The sequence below is a fragment of the Rhinatrema bivittatum genome, chromosome 3 (genome assembly GCF_901001135.1).
Source record: "Rhinatrema bivittatum chromosome 3, aRhiBiv1.1, whole genome shotgun sequence".
Lineage (NCBI taxonomy): Eukaryota > Metazoa > Chordata > Amphibia > Gymnophiona > Rhinatrematidae > Rhinatrema > Rhinatrema bivittatum.
Window position 1 is genome coordinate 523,305,454 of NC_042617.1, and position 21,179 is coordinate 523,326,632.

The following is a 21,179-nucleotide window of genomic DNA, read 5'->3' on the forward strand; positions in this document are numbered from 1 at the left end:
TGCTATGCATTTTTTAATTGTCCTTGTTATGAGTGGTATGGGAGGAAAGGCGTACAGGAGGCCTGTGGTCCACGGAATGAGGAAGGCATCTTGGGTGATCCTGAATTGGCTTGGTCTTATCGAGCAGAATTTGGGAACTTGAGCATTGATCTCCGTTGCAAAGAGATCTATCAAAAGTGTCACCCACTGCCTGAATATGTCTTGGGCTATTTCTGTATTGAGTGCCCATTTGTGAGGATGAAAGATGCGGCTTAGCCTGTCCGCTCTTGTGTTTGCTACGCCTGGTAAGTAAGTTGCTTGTAGATGTATGCAATTTTTGTGAATGTGTTCGAATATTTGCTGGGTCTCCTTGCAAAGGGACCATGAACTGGACCCTCCTTGTTTGTTGATGTAAAACATTGCTACTTGATTGTCCGTGTAGATCATGACTCTGCGGCCTTTCAGATGGTCTTGGAACACTTGTAAGGCCTTCCGAATCGCTCTGAGTTCTAATAAATTTATTTGCAGGTTCTGTTCTGAGATTATCCATAAACCTTGTGTCTCGTAAATCTCGAGATGTGCCCCCTAGCCCTTGCGAGACGCATCCGTGGTTAAGACTGCGTTGTGGGGAGGGGAGCGGAACAATGCTCCTTTGGCCAAGGTGGAGTCTAGGAGCCACCATGTTATGTCTTTCCTCATCTCAGAGGTCAACGATACTTTCTATGTCAATGGTTGAGTGTGTTATTTCCATTGACGTTTCAAACCCCATTGCAAGCGTCTCTTGTGTAGCCTGGTGTTGGGAACTGTGAAAATAGCTGCCACCATGTGGCCTAAGACCACCAGAACTTGTCTCGCTGAAGGTTTCTGAGTAAGGTTCAAGTCGTGTAGAAGGTGACGGAATTGTGATATTCTGTTGTTTGGTAGGAATGCCCGGTTGCAAGTGGTGTCCAGGCATGCTCCTATGAATTGTAGTTGTTGTGTGGGTTATAGGTGTGATTCCTGAAAATTGATCACCAAACCTAACTCTTGTAAGCATTGTATCACCTGCTGGAGGTGAACGAGTAAGATGTTTGGAGCTGGGGCAATTATGAGCCAATCGTCCAGTTATGGGAAGATGGTTATACCTTGTTGTCTGAGATGAGCCACCACCACAACCATGCATTTGGTGAAAACTCTGGGTGCAGCCGATAGTCCAAAGGGAAGAACTTTGTACTGGTAGTGTTGATGCTTATAGCAAAAGCATAGGTAACACCACGAGGATGGATGGATTGGAATGTGTGTGTAGGCATCCTTGAGATCGATGGAACACATCCAATCGTTGGTTTGAATCAGAGGAAGGATTGATTTCAACGATACCATTTTGAATTTCTCTTTGGTGAGAAATTTGTTTAATTCCCTTAGATCTAGTATGGGATGAAGGCCACCCGACTTCTTGGTTATGAGGAAATATAGGGAATAAAATCCTACTGATTGGTTTCCCGGGAAAATTCGTTGAATTGCTTGTTTGCGAAGCAAAGCAATTTCCTCCTCCAATTGTGGTTGGAAGTTGTGAGTCTTGAGAGTGGAAAGATGAGGTAATGTGGGTTTTGTGACAAACTGGAGTTGATAACCGTGTTGTACTATCTCCAAAACCCATTTGATCGGATGTTATCCTTTCCCAGGCTGCTAGGCAAGAATGAATCCTGCCAGGTGGTGCTTGTTGTTGTGATGGTGGCTGGGTAACTAAAAAGATGGAGTCGATTTTAGTGCAGTAGCCGACTGTTGAGCCTGCTGTCTCTGGTTACGTGCTTTACCTCTATGTTGGTTGGAGGTATTTAGTTGTGGAGCAAGACGCTGGTAAGAAGGGTAGGACTGTTACGAAAGGACTGGTAAGACCTGTAAGGTCTCCTGGCATATGATTGCTGATGAGTAGATCCCATATAATGACGTGTAGTCGAATAATGAGGTTGTGATGTTAATGATTGTACTGCTAGAGCTTCCTCCTTCAGTTTACCTACTGTGTCCTGAAATCGTTCCCCGAATAGGTTATCTCCTGTACATGGGAGGTTTGTTAGTTTCTCGTGCAAATCCTCACGTATCGAATTTGAGCGCAACCATGCTAGTCTTTGGGCTGCAATAGCTGTTGCTGACGCTCTAGAAGATGTTTCATATGCTTCACAGATTGACCTCAAAAGGTGTCGCGAGCATTCTTCCATGTCGTGAAGCAGCGGTGGTATCTGATCCGCCGTTGAAGATAACATCCCTTTTATAGCTTGTATGCACTCATAGAGGTACTGTATCATGTAAAATTGATGGTGCATAATTCGGGCACTCAACATGGAGTTATGGTATATTTTCCTACCAAACTCATCCAAATATTTGTTATCTTTCGCTGGTGGGTATGAGGAATGCGACTTTGTTTTCTTAAATCTTTGCATCGCTGATTCTACCACAATTGAAGCGTGAGGTAATTGTGGTATAGAATACGGTGATGTTTTCCTCATACAGAATTTTATGTCAGTCTTCCTGGAAACCGCTGAGATTGTGTAAGGTGTTTCCCAGGATTTCTGTAAGACGGCGTGCAGGATTTCTTGTGGTGGAAGAGATGTTGATTCTCCTGGAGTATCAAAAATTTTTAGGAGACCAAGGGTTTCTGATCTAGGGTCTGGTCTCTTTTTGGACTTCTAGATGCAGTATTATATCCAATTTTTCTAGACATTTTGGGTATGTAAGGTCTTCTGGAGGGGAGTACGGCTTCTGAGGTTGTTCCTGCGGATCCGATGGGAATCCCGTAGATGATGATGGGAATGTTTGCGGTGAAGGAGAGTCGAATGATGTATCCTGTTTATAATTTGGTGAAGCTGGTTGGTTTGCTATGGGAGATGTCGGAGGCTCTACCGACTGTTCTCTAGAGATGTGAATCGGAACCGGAATCGGTTCGGATTCCAGTTCCGATTCACATGTGGTTTTTTTTTCATCAGGCCCAATCGCGGTTTTGTTTATCGGCTGCACCCGAGCCGATAAACAAAAAACCCACCCCGACCCTTTAAAACTAATCCCTTAGCTTCCCCCACCCTCCCGACCCCCCCCAAAAACTTTTTACAGGTACTTGGTGGTCCAGTGGGGGTCCCTGGAGCGATCTCCCGCTCCCGGGCCGTCGGCTGCCACTAATCAAAATGGCGCCGATGGCCCTTTGCCCTTACCATGTGACAGGGTATCCGTGCCATTGGCCGGACCCTGTCACATGGTAGGAGCACTGGATGGCCCGCACCATCTTGTGCTCCTACCATGTGACAGGGGCTGACCAATGGCACAGGTAGCCCCTGTGACATAGTAAGGGCAAAGGCTATCGACGCCATTTGATTACTGGCAGCCGATGGCCCGAGTGCAGGAGATCGCTCCCAGACCCCTGCTGGACCACCAGGGGCTTTTGGCAAGTCTTGGGGGACCCTCCTGACCCCCACAAGACTTGCCAAAAGTCCAGCGGGGGTCCAGGAGCGACCTCCTGCACTCGGACCGTCGGCTGCCAGTATTCAAAATGGCGCCAATAGCCTTTGCCCTTACTATGTCACAGGGGCTACCAGTGCCATTGGTCAGCCCCTGTCACATGGTAGGAGCACAAGATGGCGCTGGCCATCCAGTGCTCCTACCATGTGACAGGGTCCGGCCAATGGCATGGATACCCTGTCACATGGTAAGGGTAAAGGGCCATCGGTGCCATTTTGATTAGTGGCAGCCGACGGTCCGGGAGCGGGAGATTGCTCCAGGGACCCCCACTGGACCACCAGGTACCTGTAAAAAGTTTTTGGGGAGGTCGAGAGGGTGGGGGAAGCTAAGGGATTAGTTTTAAAGGGTCGGGGTGGGTTTAGGGGTTATTTTTGTGTGCCGTTTTTCCTGCCCTCCCCCAAAACGATAAGAGAACCCCCACGATCAATATCGTGGGGTTTTCCTATCGTTTTGGGGGAGCCCCCGATTTCTGATGATTTTGAAAATATCGTCCGATATTTTCAATCGTCCGAAGCCCGATTCACATCCCTACTGTTCTCTATTAGTTTGCATTTTATGTTCCGGAGAACTATCAGCAGCAATATTAGTCATTTTGAATGATGATTGAAGAGTTTCATAAAAACCTGCTAAGGATTGGGACAATTGATAAAATGCCTCTTTTGTACGAGGAGGCATTATTGTACGATTATCTGGTTCTTGTGACTCGCACGCTTTAGGGTGCGTTGGCGTGTTCTCAGGTAAAGTAAAGTAGTGTATACTTTATGGTCTTTCTGTTTTTTGTCGCATATGATATCCCTCGAATCCTCTGAAGCTGTAGAAGCGTTAGAGGAATCAACTTGTATGACTTCTCTGTGGGAGAAGGTGTTTGAAGTTGGTACATGAGATGATATAGAAGTTGAAGGGCTTACTTCCCATGTTGCACTCCTTTTTTCAGACTTTCTGTGGTGGGAGTGTCGAGAGTGCTTATGATAATAGTGTGACAAAGAGTCTGTATGATTTGTACGTGAAGACGGTGATCGCTTTCTACATTTTATTGTATAGTCTGTCGAAGTAGCTCTCGAAGAGAGGGAAGTAGCTGAACGAGGTGGCATTAGCGATGGAGAGGTGGAATAAGCTCTTCTAGAATGTCCACATCGTCACTTTAAGCCATGATAAGAAAATTATTCCTTACCTGCTAATTTTCGTTCCTGTAGTACCATGGATCAGTCCAGACAGTGGGTTATTATCCCCCGACCAGCAGATGGAGTCAGAACAGAGTTTGAGAGCGTCAGCATATAGAGTAGTGCACCCACTGCTGGAGCTCAGTATTTTATTTATTTATTTATTTATTTCAGATTTTTATATACCGGCATTCGAGACAGCAGTCACATCGTGCTGGTTCACATAAAACAGGGGTTTTATTATTTAGTATTTAGTATTACGCATAGCAAAGCCCAAAAGCAAAACACAACATTTTGGATCCAGATCCGTCCCCAAAAAGGAACAGAGAAAGATATAAGTAAACAAACGGTCAACGGGACCACCAACAGTCAACTTGTGAGGAGCTGTGAACAGTAACAATAATCAGAGACAAACAGAATGAAAGTTACCTGGAAGAATCCGAGCAGGACCTAATGAAATCCCTAGTGGCGGGCGTCTGGACTGATCCATGGTACTATAGGAACGAAAATTAGCAGGTAAGGAATAATTTTCTTTTCCCTGTACGTACCTGGATCAGTCCAGACAGTGGGATGTAACCAAGCTTCCCTAAACCGGGTGGGGTCCTGAGAGACCTGCTCGGAGAACTTGATCGCCAAAAGAACCCGTGTACTGAGGCACCAGGTGTAGTCTGTAATGTCTGGAAAAAGTGTGCAACGACTTCCACGTCGCCACACGGCAGATTTCCTGGGAGGAAACGGAGCGAGATTCCGCCCAGGACGCCGCTTGGGATCGCGTGGAATGAGCCGACACGCTGCGAGGCGGCACCCGCCCCGCCGCAATGTAAGCCGATGAGATGGCGTCCTTTATCCAGCGCGCAATAGTTGTCTTGGATGCCTGAGAACCTCTCCTCGGTCCTGACCAGAGGACAAACAAATGATTGGATACCCGGAAGTCATTGGTAACCTCCAGATAACGGAGCAGCACACGCTTGACGTCCAGGAGCCGGGAGACCGGGGTTCCTCTGGAGCGAACGCTGGAAGCTCCACCGTTGGATTGACGTGGAAGGCCGAGACCACCTTTGGTAGGAAGGATGGCACCGTACGAAGGGAAACCCCGGAGTCGGAGAAACGCAGATAAGGGTCCCGGCAGGACAAGGCTTGGAGCTCTGAGATCCGGCGAGCAGAAGAGATGGCTACCAGGAAAACTGTCTTGAGGGTCAGGTCCTTGAGGGAGGACCCCCTCAGGGGTTCAAAAGGAGGGCCCGACAGCGTTCGCAGCACCAAGTTGAGGCTCCAAGAAGGGAAAGGATCCCTGACCGGTGGCCGTAGGTGTTTGGCACCCTTCAGAAAACGTGCGATATCCGGCTGAAGGGGTAGAGAGCAGTCCTTCTGTACCAAGATATTCAAGGCCGCCACCTGAACCTGGAGCGAATTATAGGCGAGACCCTTACCCAGACCATCCTGTAGGAAATGAAGGATCAGCGGGACAGTCCCCTCCATGGTTTGGACCCCGCGGTCGGAGCACCAGGCTTCGAAGACCTTCCAAACTCGAACGTAAGCGACGGAGGTTGAAGGCTTGCGGGAACGAAGCATCGTTGAGATCACTGTCTCCGGGTAGCCTCTGTGGCGGAGACGGCGCCGTTCAAAAGCCAGGCCGCAAGACAGAAGAGTTCTGCCTGCTCGAAAAATACCGGCCTCTGACGCAGAAGATGAGGAAGATGGGATAGGCGAAGTGGGCCGTCCACCGTCATCTGAAGTAGATCTGCGAACCATGGCCGACGGGGCCATTCCGGGGCGACGAGAATTACAGTCCCTCGATGATGTTCCAACCTGCGGAGAACCTTGCCGACCAGAGGCCAAGGAGGAAACACATAGAGCAGTTGATCCGACGGACACGGAAGGGCGAGGGCATCCACCCCCTCCGCGCCGCGCTCTCTTCTGCGGCTGAAGAAGCGTGGAGCCCTGGCGTTGAGAAAGGTCGCCATTAGATCGAGGCGTGGAGTCCCCCAACGACGGACGATGAGATGCATTGCCTCGTCGGAGAGAGCCCACTCGCTGGGGTCTAGCTGTTGACGACTCAGGAAGTCCGCCTGAACGTTGTCCACCCCGGCGATGTGAGAGGCCGCTATCCGGACGAGATTGCTCTCCGCTCACTCCATCAGGGGAGTTGACTCGAGGGAGACATGCTTGCTTCATGTCCCCCCTTGACGATTGATGTAGGCCACGGTGGTGGCGTTGTCCGAGAGGATCCTCACCTCTCTGTGTCGCACCAGGGGAAGAAAACGCTGGAGAGCGAAACGCACGGCTCTCGTTTCCAGGCGATTGATTGGCCACTTTGCCTCCTCTGGCGTCCAAGTCCCCTGCGTGGCGCTTCTTTCGCAGACGGCGCCCCATCCCGCGAGGCTGGCATCGGTGGTCACCACCACCCAATTGGGAACCTCGAGCGAGACTCCCCGAGCCAGATGTGAGGGGACAAGCCACCAATCCAGGCTTTTCCTGGCTAATGGTGGAAGCGGCAGGATCACCTGATACTCCTGGGAGACTGGTTTCCAACGGGATAGCAGGGACGCCTGCAGTGGATGCTGGTGTGCAAACGCCCAGGGTACCATGTCGATGGTGGAGGGCATTACTCCCAGGAGCTGCAGATAATTCCAGGCGGTTGGTTCTTCCAAAGCCGAAAACCGAGACAAGTGCTCCCTCAGGGCTTGCGCCTTATCCTGGCGCAGAAACACCATACCCCGCCGGGTATCGAAGCTCGCTCCTAAGAAATCCAGGTGTTGCGAGGGCACAAGGGAACTTTTTGGAAGGTTCACCACCCAGCCCAGAGAGCGTAGGAATTGTACTACTCTGGCCACTGAGGTCTGACCATGTGAGAAGGACTTCGCTCGAATCAGCCAGTCGTCTAGGTACGGATGTACTAGGATACCCTCCTTGCGGAGGGCCGCCGCCACCACTACCATGATCTTTGTGAAGGTCCGAGGTGCGGTCGCCAAACCGAAGGGAAGCACCTTGAACTGAAAGTGTTGACCGAGAATCTTGAAGCGAAGATACCGCCGGTGAGCCGGCAGGATGGGAATGTGCAAGTATGCTTCCGAGAGATCCAGTGAAGCGAGGAATTCTCCCTTGTGCACTGCGGCAATCACTGATCGAAGAGTCTCCATGCGGAACCGGCTGACCCTGAGGGCCTTGTTTACCTCCTTCAAGTCCAGGATGGGCCAAAAGGAACCGTCCTTTTTGGGAACGATGAAGTAAATGGAATAGTGGCCCAAGCCCACCTCGTCGAAGGGGACGGGAACGATGGCCCCTATTTCCTGCAGTCGGTCTAGTGTTCGTTGAACCGCTATCCTCTTGAGATCCGAACTGCAGGGGGAGAAGATGAACCGGTCCCTCGGGGGGCGGACAAACTCCAAGGCGTAACCGTCTCTTATGGTGTCCAGCACCCACTGGTCCGTGGAGATAACTGCCCACTCCTCGTAAAAGTCCATGAGGCGGCCTCCGATCCAGGGAGGTGAGAAGTGGGCTCCTTTGGCATCATTGGGAGGACTTTGTGGGCGGATTTCCCTGCCCTGGCCCCTCTCTCGCGGGCCTCCGCCCACGAAAGGAACGAGACCAAGGCTGGGATCTTGTCGGCTGTGTCCGGGAACCGGACTGCCAGTAAGACCTACAACGTCGCTGTGCCCTGGCCCTGGTTCTACCGGAAGAAAATGACCTGAAGGAACGCTGTCTATCCTGCGGCAGCCGATGCACCGAATTTTCCCCCAGTGACTTGATGATCTGATCCAGGTCCTCTCCAAATAAAAACTTCCCCCGAAAGGGGAGGGAGCCAAGGCTCGACTTGGAGGAAGCATCCGCCACCCAGTTGCGAAGCCACAAGAGCCGTCGGGCTGCTACAACCGAAACCATGGACCGCGCCATTACGCGAAAGAGATCATACAAGGCGTCCGCCCCGTATGCTATGGCAGATTCCAGACGGTCCGCCGGGCAGCCTCTTCGGGGGGCAACTCCTGAGAGGTGAGAAGCTGCTGTACCCAGAGTAAGCTGACCCTTTGCGCGAGCGAACTGCACATCACGGCCCGCACACCTAGGGCGGAGACTTCGAAGACCCTCTTGAGGAAGGTTTCTAGTTTACGGTCCTGCATATCCCGCAGGGCCGTTCCACCCGTGACCGGGATGGTCGTCCTCTTGGTCACTGCCGACACCGCTGAATCCACCTTGGGCACCTTGATAAGATCCAAAAAATCCTCAGGGAGCGGGTATAGCTTTTCCATGGCACGTGTAACTTTCAAGGACGCCTCGGGAGTGTCCCACTCCCTGGTGAGAAGCTGTAGGAAGGACTCATGGATAGGGAAAGCCCTTGCCCTAGGACGGAGGGCGGCAAGTACTGGATCCCCTTTGCGAGAAGAGGTGGCGACGGCAGGAGCCACAGGGATCGGCGGATCTGGAGGTGGGTCGAGGTCCAGCTCCTGAATAATATGGTGGATGAGTTCATCCAGCTCTTCTTTTTGAAAAATCCGTAGGGCTCGAGGGTCGTCCCCCTCCGTATGTCCATCCGGATGCGCCTCCGGGGGTTCCGGGGAGTCGTCTCTCATCGGCGAAGCCGCCCCCGTGGTACGCCGGGGTGGCACGGGAGAGGGACCCAGCAGGGATCCAGGCATAATGGGCGAGGCGGTGAGACAAACAGCAAGTTTAGGAACCTTGGGGGGAGGGGCCCCCAGGGGATTCGGCGCCTGCGCTCCCATACCCTGCAAATAAGCCATGTGCATTGCCAGAATAAAATCAGGTGAGAAAAACGGGGAGCTGATTGGAATCCCTGGGGGGGGGGACCGTCCTGGGAGCCCCGGTCGGGCAAACCCCCCGCCGGGGGCAAAGCCTGTTGAGAGCCAGTGCAACCAATCCTGTCTGCATCTGGGAGCGAGTCCGTCTCACGCTGTCCCCCTAAAATGGCCGCCGTTCCCGCCAAAGGTGGCGTCGTGGCCGGCCCGCGCTGCCCGGGCTGAGGAGGAGGCAGGTCCGAAATCGCACTGGAGGACTGCAGGGTGCCTTCCCCGCCGGGGAAGCACCGCTCACAAAGCCCCTCCCTCAGAAATTGATTCCCCGGTTCACCGCAGGCCTCACACCTCGAGGACCGCGGCATGTCAGCACTGGGAAAAAAGCCTCGGGGGGGGGCCCAAAAACGAGCTAGTGCCTCGGGGGGGGGGGGCCTGGAATGGCCCTAACAACCCGCCGAAGGGGTCCAGGAACTGCGGGGGAAAACCCCCGTTTCAGTTGAGCACACACCCGCGGGCGGAGCTTGCGAACCACGGGACCCACAAACGACGCGTGGAGCGGCCGGAACCACCGGCATCCACGGGGCACCACCAAAAAGAAGCAAACCTGTGGAGAAAGAAACTCAAAAAACTTCCACTTACCCCAATGGAAGAGGAAAGGAGTACAGAATAGAGAAGGCAGAGCCACAGACACACGCCTCCACAAAAATTGAAAAGTCTTTTTTTTTTTTTAAATTTTAAGGATCCAAAATGAAGAGAAACATAAGACAGGGAAATACTGTGGAGAAAAAGAAAGAAATAACCAAAAATGATGAAACCCTGTCAATCTGGGGGAGCTAGTGGATCCCCCCACTCACATCTGCTGGAGTCAGAAGAATACTGGGCTCCAGCAGAGGGTGCACTACTCTATATGCTGACGCTCTCAAACTCTGTTCTGACTCCATCTGCTGGTCAGGGGATATAACCCACTGTCTGGACTGATCCAGGTACGTACAGGGAACTGGTGATTTGTGCGCCGATTTGGGTTTATGTGCACAGCTCTTGTGCGCATATCTTTTTTGTTCTATGCATGCAGGAGTGATTGGCGCCGATGTCTCCGGCACCATGCGTACAGACAGATCCTGCGCCATGCGTGTAGATGTCGTTAGCGCCATGCGTGCAGGTGTTGCTGCTTCTGTGTGCACAGGCATCTTCGGCGCCATGCATGAAGTTTTCTGCGCCGTGCGCGCAGGGTCTTTCGGCGTCCTGTGCCTAAGTGTCTTCGGCGCTGTGCGCACATCTGTCTTGTGCGCAGAAGGTATTTTAGGCGCAGAAGTTTTAGGCACTTGGATGTCTGGCGCCGATGTCTCCTGCGCTGGCGATTCTGGGACTGTGGATTTTTTAAAATCCAATTGCCCTTGCTGGTTCGTCAAGTCCTTACCTCCAATTTTGGAGGATTGAAGTTCCCATGACGATGCCCTCTTTTTTAAGGGAGCCTGTAAGGAAGTAGGGCCAGGTGACGAATAAGCCTCCGATGGCTCCGATGAGGCAAAAAGTTCCTGAAGTCTATATTTATTTATTTATTTATTTATTTATAGATTCTTTTATACCGAGGTACGTATAGTTATACATCACTTCGGTTTACAGGAAAACAATAAATTAGCAACAGGCTTTACATATAACAGTTTAAACAGTAGAACATTTATCAGAAACAGGCTTTACATTTAACAGCTACATGCTTTACAATAAATAAAATAACGGAATTCAAGGGAAATATGCTAACTTCATTAACTATAATAACCATAATATATTAATATTCAAGAATTACGCAGGAACAATAAACTGTCGAGGGCAAAGTCCTATGTCACATTAGAGTCTATATACAGAAGTTGAAAGACAGGGGGAGGGGTAAAGTCAAAGAATTATGCAATAAACAAATAGAGAGAGTAAGAATATGGAGCAGGTAAGGGATAATGGGATAAGATAAAATGGGATTGCTGAATTTTAGGATAGATAGAAATCATTGATAGAAGGCTTGTTCAAACAACCATGTTTTAAGGTTTTGTTTGAAAGTTTTGTGACAGGATTCAAGACGCAGGTCCAACAGCATGTTGTTCCAGATTTTGATACCAGCTATGGAGAATGAGCGGTCTCTGGTGGATACATGTTTAATGAGTTTTAGAGGATGAGCAGTTAATTTCGCTTGGTGAATATTTCTAATTGGTCTGTTGGAAGTGTGAAAAATAAACTGATCAGAATACCATTGCATCTCTTGGTTGTGAATTGATTTGTGGATGAGAGAGAGAACTTTAAATGTAATCCTGTAGGATACGGGCAGCCAATGTAGGAACATGAGAGCTGGTGTAATGTGTTCATGTCGTCGCATGTTCGTAAGTAAACGAGCAGCGGCATTCTGCAACATCTGTAAGGGTTGAATTGTGTTTTTCGGGAGACCCAGAAGTAATGCATTACGATAGTCAATTTTTGGTAGAATTGTGGCTTGTAACACAGTCTGGAAGTCCTGAGAATGTAATAGCGGTTTAATCCTTTTCAGTGTATGTAACTTGAAGAAGCCACTCTTGATCGTGTTCGAGATGAAATTCTTCAAGGAGAAGTGATTATCAATCATGACCCCAAGGCTGCAGACATGTTTCAGCTTGAAATGGTCTGTAGTTGAAGTAGGTGAAGGTGAAGTGTTAGAGGTGGTGTTCTTGTATGGTGTAATGATGAGGAGTTCTGTCTTGTTGGTGTTGATTGCAAGAAAGTTTTCCATGAGTAGATTTTTTATTTCATCAAGGGCTGATTCCTATAGGCCCGTTGTTTTAGGGCTCTTGGCGACATTCTTGAACAATAATCACAATCCTCACGATTGTGATCTGGCCCCAGGCATCGGTAACATCGGTCATGACCATCTGTGACCGACATTACCTTACCGCAATTAAGGGTTTAAACCCTGATTTTGACATTTCTATTTTTTAACGCTGAGGAGAAGAACAGCTCCACGTGCGATCCCGCTCACGGAAAAAACAGACTGAGGAAATTCCGTTACTTTCCTGCGCGGGAACACACACGCAGCCGCAGAGAGCAAAGCTCTAATCTCTGCTTTGACAAGCTCCGCCTCCCGGACCTGATTGACAGATCCCATGACCGCATGGCTAATTCAGCCCTGCTATCGACAGGAAATGGACTTTTCCTCCAAGAACTTATCCAATCCTTTTTTAAACATAGCTATACTAACTGTAACTGTAAGTACTATAATACTAAATGGCATAATTTTGATGAGTGGTAGTGTCTGCATCAGTAGTCTTCTCTGTCAGAAAACCATCCATGCTAAAAGATATACCAAGCAGGCAAGCCAAAGGCCAAAGAACTAATAAATAGACAAGGGCAATTATCCAATAAAGTACCATTTCAAGACACCCTCACAAGAACATACTTCAAATAGTTTTAATAACATTTTAAACTACTGCACTTTTACTATTAGTTAATACCCACTTTTCTGCCAGTACAAAATTTCCATTTTCTGATCATAACAAGAGAAACTGCATTAGTAAGTGATATCATAACAGTAAACAATATGGGGCTAATTTTCATAAAGCCCATAAGTGCTTCTGAAATTTACCCTGGGGGTTATTCCCATAAAAGTAATTGCGGAAGCAATTTCGCAGGTACTTTCACCCATTCCTGGGGGGCAGAGATGGAGCGGGGAAACCACTTTTGCATTTTTGAAAGTATGCGTATAAATATATGTGTACACATTAATGCCTACTCCCACATAGATACAAATGTATATCTATAGGCCACCAGAGTTCCACATATACCTGCTGATTTTCAAAGTGGACTTACTATAAGACCACTTGGAAAATTAGGGCTGAAGTCTGCTTGTATTTTCTAGATGCAGGCTGGTATAAAACTACTCTGTATTAGCACAAAAAGAGGTTTAATGGCGGCATAGCCACAATGAATGTTATTATGCCACTAAAAGGTGTAATAATGGTGATTGTAATCCTGTTGACTGCAGTTAATGAAGTGGTATAAAAGAGAGGAAGGGTGTAGCCAGTCACAGGTGCACTTACTAATATTTCTCTAGCGCGACTTCCAGTGCATTCCAAAACCTTAGCTTTTCCTCGGGAATGACTTTTGCCAAGGCCTCCCAGTATGCAGCATCTTCACTGTTGTCTCGCTGATCTAAAGATATCTTTTTCTGAAAAGATTTTTCTCTAAATCACAGGTAAAATAATCAGAATTATTTTGTTGTACAGAAATCCTTTTTTTTTTTAATTATATCAATGCAGTAGATCTTTGTATTAAAGAATTCTGAGTTTACCAAGGAATCTTACTGGAATCATTATGTATGTAAATGGGGAAGGCATAACTGGAAACTATAGAAACTTCAACATATCACAGATATTTGCACTTTTGGTATACAACTGGAAAAATATATATGTCCATTACTTCAGGTAACTAACATAGACATACAAATGAATATGCAGTAGAGGAGGACCAGAAGGCTCATCTGCATACTGTTCCCAGCATCCCCCGAGAGAGGAGTCCAGAGATCACCGGAAGTGATCCAGGGATTGACTTCCACAGCCCCAGCTTTCAGAGGCCCTCACCCTTTGCAGTAGAGGAGGAAGGCGCGCGAATCTCAAACCCTTCCATTAACTGAGTGAAGATTAATTTAACAGTGATTATAGAGGATTGGTAAGTATAGCTTTCAGAAATTTTTGGGCTTATAAAAGTTTGGTGAAAGGTGAAATTAAGGGATATATTCTTTAGAGTTTGTGTGTGTCTGAAATAATAAGCAAGCCAGAGATAGTTAATTCTAGTGTCTGTCTTTCCCACCCACTCAACCTTTGATTTTTAGGCACGAGACACTTTCTCATTAAAAATCAATCAAAGACTTATCTAAATCATACTATTGTTCCAGCCCTTATTGAAAGTTTAATCATCCCCTTGTAGGACACTAGCTGATTAATTAGTAAATTCACCTGTAAATTTAAAGTACTCTCATTCCATCTCCCTTAGTATCCTAAACGTAACTAGGAACTCAATAAAACTAAGATGAAGGCAGCAGTCCAGCAGCAAGAGGAGGGCTTTCCAGTCTTTTGCATTGAGTGTCACATGTATGATTATTTACCCGCCGGTGAGAGATTGTATGTGTGTACTCGGTACAAAGAGCTCCTGGCTCTCAGGGAACTAGTCTGATCTCTGGAGGCTAGAGTAGCAGACTTGGAGGAGCTGAGGCAGACAGAGAGGTACATTGATGAGACCTTCAGGGACATAGTAGCCAAGTCCCAAATCCAGTATGTTAGCCCCAGTGCTGCCTCGGATCAGAAAGGTCTCCCAGTAGGAGAACATCACCCTGGTGCAGCAAAAAGTGATCCTGTAGCACTGGCTGAACAGCACAAGGATGCTTCCAGAGACAATGTTGGAGGTCCACTAGCACTTCATTGACAGGGATAGCCATAACTTCTTTCGGGGCATCCACAAATTGGAGAACTTCCAATGTTTTATGGCATGTATCCTTCTCTGTAATCAGGTCAAAGGGGATTGTCTCTGATATCTCCCTTACAAAATTAGCAAAGGAGAGATCTTCTGGGGGAGATTTTCTCCTTTCTTCCGGAGGAGATGGTTCTGATAAGATGTCCTCCGTGGATGTGTCGGTGTCCACATCTTCCCATGTGTCAGAAAAGGTCTCTAGTCGAGATCCAGAAGGAGGGAAGAAGGTTGGTGCTGTAGGACATGTTGGCACTGATGGATCCTTCGATGGCCTTGATGGATGATGCGGTGGCACCTATGTGGGTTTCGACGGCACCGAAGGCATCGAGGGGAAACACGGGCCTCTCGGTCCCGAGAGCCCTGATGGACCAGGCATCATTTCCGGCATCGGTGGAATTGGTGTTTGGAGAGAACTGGAGTCCATGCCTTCGTCTTCTGAGGACCCCAGAATGGGAATCGGGGCTTTCAGAGACTTTGGGGGTTGCTTTGGCATCGGTGGCCTGGGTTGTGTCGGTAGGGCACCGATGAGTGTATTCAGTCTGGTTAGAAACGGTGCAAATATCGATGACGCCGGTGTCTGTGTTGGTATGGGGGCCGGCATCGATGGCTGTAAGTCTCGGACAGCATCGAACAGTGCCTGGCGGATGAAGCCATCCAGTTCCTCCCTAAAAGCTGGTGCAAATAACACAGCTACAGGGGAGGCAGGCTAGGCACTACTCATACCTCCACAGGGTCTTGTGGGGGCTCAGTATCCAGCACCGATATCGGTGGGGATCGCCTTAGTTTCTCAGGTGGAGAGGGGGTTAAAGGCTCCTCTACCCGTGTCCTCTTCGCAATCAGCTCGATAGCCACTGAGGCCAATGCCGGCACCGGTAGTAAACTTGCGTCGATGCCGGTGTCGATGCTTCTCTCGGTGCTCGGTCCGGTCTTTCTCTGGCACCGAGGAAGACGACATGGATGCCTTAGATGGAGTCGGTGACGGACAGTCACCGCTGCCCTGGTGCTCCCAGCGAGGTTTGATGACTAATTTCTTCGATGCTCCTGCCGGTGACGATTGGGTGGACGTCGATGGAGTCAACTTGATTTTAAACAGGGTCTCCATCTTGTCGAGGTGAGCCCACCTACCCTTCGGAGTTATCTGGGCACAACTTGGGCAGTGAGAAACGTTGTGTGATGAGCCGAGGCACAGCACACAGACATTATGCTGGTCGGTAATCAACATGGAACGGGGGCACTCCAGACATTTTCTAAAACCTGTTACCGTAATGGCAGAGGTTGAGGCCCAAAAAACATCAATGGCCTGTGGACACCGAAAAAGGTAGGGGCAGGAACCGACCGGGGACAGTGAATACTTACTCACCGAGCGATGAAAAACAATATCGCGATGGGAGACCCCTATGAGGGAACTTTATTTGAGTAATCTTCAGGTTTTTTCCGTGAGGAAAATTTTTGTGAGAGAGTTCTCACAGAGCTCCTAACCGTGAGGCAAACTGCAGTGCGGAAAAGAAAAGACTGAAGGGAGATCCCTGTGGCTACAGGAATTATGGCATGCAGGCATGCTTAGTGTGCCAGTCAAAAATTCTAGAAACTTTGACAGAAAAGTTTTCTGTGATAGGGCTCTGTCCAGTGACATTACCCACATGTGAGGACTACCATCCTGCTTGTCCTGGGAGAATGTTCCATATATGCTGTATCATTTCTTTTTCTGGGGTGGGGGGGTGGGGGGTCAGATGCTGACATTAACTTTTTTTGTGGTCTTTTCATCTCAAGGATGTCTTTCTCAGTCTATGGCTCTTACATTATCCAGAGCACAGGGTACTGGTTCTTTTGTAAGCATTGGGGGGCCTGTGTGCAGCACGAGGTGGATCTTGTTTGCAGTGTCAGGCGATTATTCCAGATTATCTGATACTTATGGTGTTTAATCTAGTTACTTGGAATGTGGCCGGATTGGGAGGTCCAGTGAAAAGAGAAAAAGTATTGACCCGACTGAATAAGCTTCACTCCAAGGTAGTGTTCCTTCAAGAGATTCATTTAAGGCCAGTAGAGGCTGCTAAACTAAGAAAGAGATAGGTAGCACAAGTTTTCGCCGCCACTGGAACCACCAAAAGTTGTGGTGTAGCTATACTTATTCACAAAGCGGTCTCTTTCCAATTGCTAAAGAGTATGGCCAATCCGCGTGTGAGGTATATTATTTTGCTGGGGAAGATGATGGGATCTAATGTAATTTTAGTTTCAGCATACACTCCAAACACTTATAATTATTCATTTTTTGCAGAATTACTTTCCCAAATTTCTCAGCTGGGTGATTACTTGGTGCTAATGGGGGGCAACCTCAACTGTGTTATCGATCCAGAGATTGGATAGATAACTGTCTAGAGGTGGTCATCTCATGAGTGAGACTAAGGGTCCCCAATTTTTGTATAACAACTTAAGATTGCTTGAATAATCTCAAAACATTTAAGAAAAATTTAAAAACATGGCTCTTTAAAAAAGCCTTCACTAAAGAGTGTGGAGGGTAGAGAATGAAAGTACAGGGTAATGCAGATGAGAATGAATTTACTCAATCCTACATTTAAGAAGTAATATCTCAAAGAGATAGTAACTCAATAATATACCTGAACTTGACCAACATTACTCAAATAATGATTTTATTTATGAAATTGTAACCAAACTTTATTGGCACCTGTTAGAATGTACGATACCCTACATTTACTTACCTTAGTCTATGTGCCTATTTGTAAACCGTTGCGATGGTATATAACTTAGCGACGGTATAGAAAAGTTTTTAAATAAATAAAATAAATAAATCTGGGTGAATAGGATTTTACCCACATGGATAGGGCCCATCTGACTAGGACCAGGATTGATCATTTACTGGTCTCAGAGTGCCTATTGCCTTGTTTTTCTAAAGTATCCATAGAGGATTACTTATCTCTGATCACTGTCCTGTACTGGGTACTATGATGATAGGGAAGTCTCGAGGGGCGGATCAGAGAAAAATGCCCTTTAGCTTGTTCACTGACCCGGAGATTCCTTCTTATCTACAGCGTAAATGGCAAGAATATGTTGAATTTAATGGGCAACACTTAAAGCAACCACTGTTGTTCTGGGAAACAGCTAAGTCGGTCCTCAGTGTTATGAACCCTCCTGTAGCAGGGCTACGGGAGGCTCCTTACCTCTTCCTGGAGGCCGCTCCAAGCCAGGGTCTCGCCTGCGAACTGTCCAGGATTTGCTCCAGAGCCTGGGAGGCCTTGATGTCCTTGGGGCCTGCCTGGGGCTGCTTGTGTTTGCATGGACTTCCGGTTTGAGCCACGCCCTTCCCTAGGGGCTGGCCCGCAGCACTTCTCCGTAGTTATAGGGCCAGCTAGGTGTGGGGCCTGCCAAACTCCTCCCAGGGAGTCGCCGGTCTGCAGCCCTATAAAAGGACTTCAACTTCAGTCTGTCTTTGCCTTGCATCATCGTGACTTCCCTCTGGAGGCTCCGGCCTGCCAGAGCTTTGTAAGGTCTTCCGTTCTTTGTGGAGCTCCTCATCTCGTCTGCTTTTATACTACGTCTTCGTGTCTTGATGTCTTGCCTGAGGTCCCTGACTATGTCCTGATGTTCCGCCATGATTTTCCTTATCCTGATGTGTCTGCCGGCCAGGATGTTCTTCCCTGCGTCTTCGTCTGCAGTGATCTTGAGCCTTCCGGTACCTGTGAGGCCGGGGTCCCTCGGATGAGGTTGTGCCCGAGTGGACCAGCCTACAGGTGGACTGTGTGTCCTGTGCTCCTGAGCCTCCGTTCCCGCCAGCCTTAGAGGGAGCTTCGGGTAACACCGGCTTCGTCATTGGAGTCCCTCCTTGCCTGGGTCTTCCCTGCGCTGTCCCACTCTCCTCGTGGTCCGTGACCAGCCTGCAAGGGCTGTGTAGGGCGTGCAGTGGGACAGGGTGGTCCGCGACTCAGTCCCGCGGGTGGGCTGAGTAGGGCGCCCTGAGAGACAGTGCCAATGTCCTCCTGCCTTGTGATTTGCCTGTTTGGATGTCAAGTTCCTCGTCATGCCCGTGATGCTGTCGCGTCAGCCAAGTGTCTACGTCAGTGATGCCGTCGCATCAGCCAAGTGTCTATGTCAGTGATGCTGTCGCATCAACCCTGTGTCTTCGTCAAGGATGCCGTCGCATCAACCCAGTCTCGTCTGAGATGCCCCCGTATTCTTCATATTCCTGTCTACGTGTGAAGGCCTCCGTCTGCCCTCAACCTCAGGCCAGGCCTGCTGCTCCATGCTGTTCGCAGCAGGTCCGAAAGGGCTCGGCATGGTCGAAGGACCATTCACCTTCCAACATCCTTGGATGTTGGCCTTGGGGGCTTGCAGGCCTGGCAGAAGGTCAGCCCGTCAGCCAATCGGAGCCACCATCAACCCTCAGCTCGGCCCTGAAGGTCTGGGCCCAGGCTGAGGCCCAAGGGCACACTAAACACCCCCGTACGTAACACTCAGGGGTGATATCATTAGTTATGTTACTTTTAAACGGAAACAGTTACACTCAGACCTTATTAGTTTAGAAATGAAACTAAGGGACTAAAAACAGAAAATGATTAATGACTCGGTGAGCCCTTATTTGGAGGAATGTAAAACCACACAAATGACACTCAATAATCTGTTGCATGCCAAGGCTGTAGACTCCCTGTGACACATGAGGTACCTCTGTTTCACTTCGGGAATAAGTCGGGTCGCTTGTTGGCTAAGTTATTAAAGAGGCAAGATCCTCCCAAATGTATTCCTTCCATCAAAACTGAACAGGGCCTTGTCAAGACCTCAACAATGGATATTGCGCAAGATTTCTCTGAGTATTACCAGAATCTTTACTCTGCGGAGGCCTTAGATCTGGCTTTAATATCCAATTTTCTGGAACACAGAGTTTCCTATGCCTACCGCAGAGGACTTACAGAAATTAAATCAGGATACTGAAGTCCCTCATGAGAGGCTTCTATGAAAACTAAAAAAAGTCATGGGATAGGAGGTGATGTCCTTTCATGGATTACAAATTGATTAAAATACAGGAAACAGAGAGTAGGATTAAATGGTCAATTTTCTCAGTGGAAAAGGGTAAACAGTGGAGTGCCTCAGGGATCTGTACTTGGACCGGTGCTTTTCAATATATATATAAATGATCTGGAAAGGAATACGATGAGTGAGGTTATCAAATTTGCGGATGATACAAAATTATTCAGAGTAGTTAAATCACAAGCGGACTGTGATACATTACAGGAGGATCTTGCAAAACTGGAAGATTGGGCATCCAAATGGCAGATGAAATTTAATGTAGACGAGTGCAAGGTGTTGCATATAGGGAAAAATAACCCTTGCTGTAGGTTACACGATGTTAGGTTCCATATTAGGAGCTACCACCCAGGAAAAATATCTAGGCATCATAGTGGATAATACTTTAAAATCGTCGGCTCAGTGTGCTGCAGCAGTCAGAAAAGCAAACAGAATGTTAGGAATTATTAGGAAGGGAATGGTTAATAAAAAGGAAAATGTCATAATGCCTCTATATCGCTCCATGGTGAGACTGCACCTTGAATACTGTGTACAATTCTGGTCACCGCATCTCAAAAAAGATATAGTTGCGATGGAGAAGGTGCAGAGAAGGGCAACCAAAATGATAAAGGGGATGGAACAGCTCCCCTATGAGGAAAGGCTGAAGAGGTTAAGGCTGTTCAGCTTGGAGAAGAGACGGCTGAGGGGGGGGATATGATAGAGGTCTTTAAAATCATGAGAAGTCTTGAACGAGTAGATGTGACACGGTTATTTACACTTTCAAATAATAGAAGGACTAGGGGGCATTCCATGAAGTTAGGAAGTAGCACATTTAAGACTAATCGGAGAAAATTATTTTTCTCTCAACGAACAGTAGAGCTCTGGAATTTGTTGCCAAAGGATGTGGTTGGTGCAGTTAGTGTAGCTGGGTTCAAAAAAGGTTTGGATAAGCTCTTGGAGGAGAAGTCCATTGACGGCTATTAATCAAGTTTACTTAGGGAATAGCCACTGCTATTAATTGCATCAGTAGCATGGGATCTTCTTAGTGTTTGGGTAATTGCCAGGTTCTTGTGCCCTGGTTTGGCCTCTGTTGGAAACAGGATGCTGGGCTTGATAGACCCTTGGTCTGACCCACCATGGCAATTTCTTATGCTCTTATGTGGAAGAGGTGAACGAGATTATTAAATCTTTGCCTTTAATGAAGGCACCAGGCCCTGATAGACTCAATGCTTTCTTTTATAAGTCGTTGATAAATGATATTCCTGATAGTTTACAGCTAGTTTACGAAGCTATGTGCTCCAGGGGGTCAATGCCT

General features: G+C 48.2%; 1 protein-coding gene across 1 annotated transcript in view; it reads right to left on the bottom strand.

The window, feature by feature from the left end:
- DRC1 (dynein regulatory complex subunit 1) overlaps positions 1–21,179 on the bottom strand; it is a 310,180-nt gene that overhangs the window by 11,784 nt on the left and 277,217 nt on the right. The window contains exon 15 of the mRNA XM_029596255.1: positions 13,426–13,569. Coding sequence (XP_029452115.1) covers positions 13,426–13,569 — 144 coding nt within the window. The remainder of the gene's footprint in view (positions 1–13,425; positions 13,570–21,179) is intronic.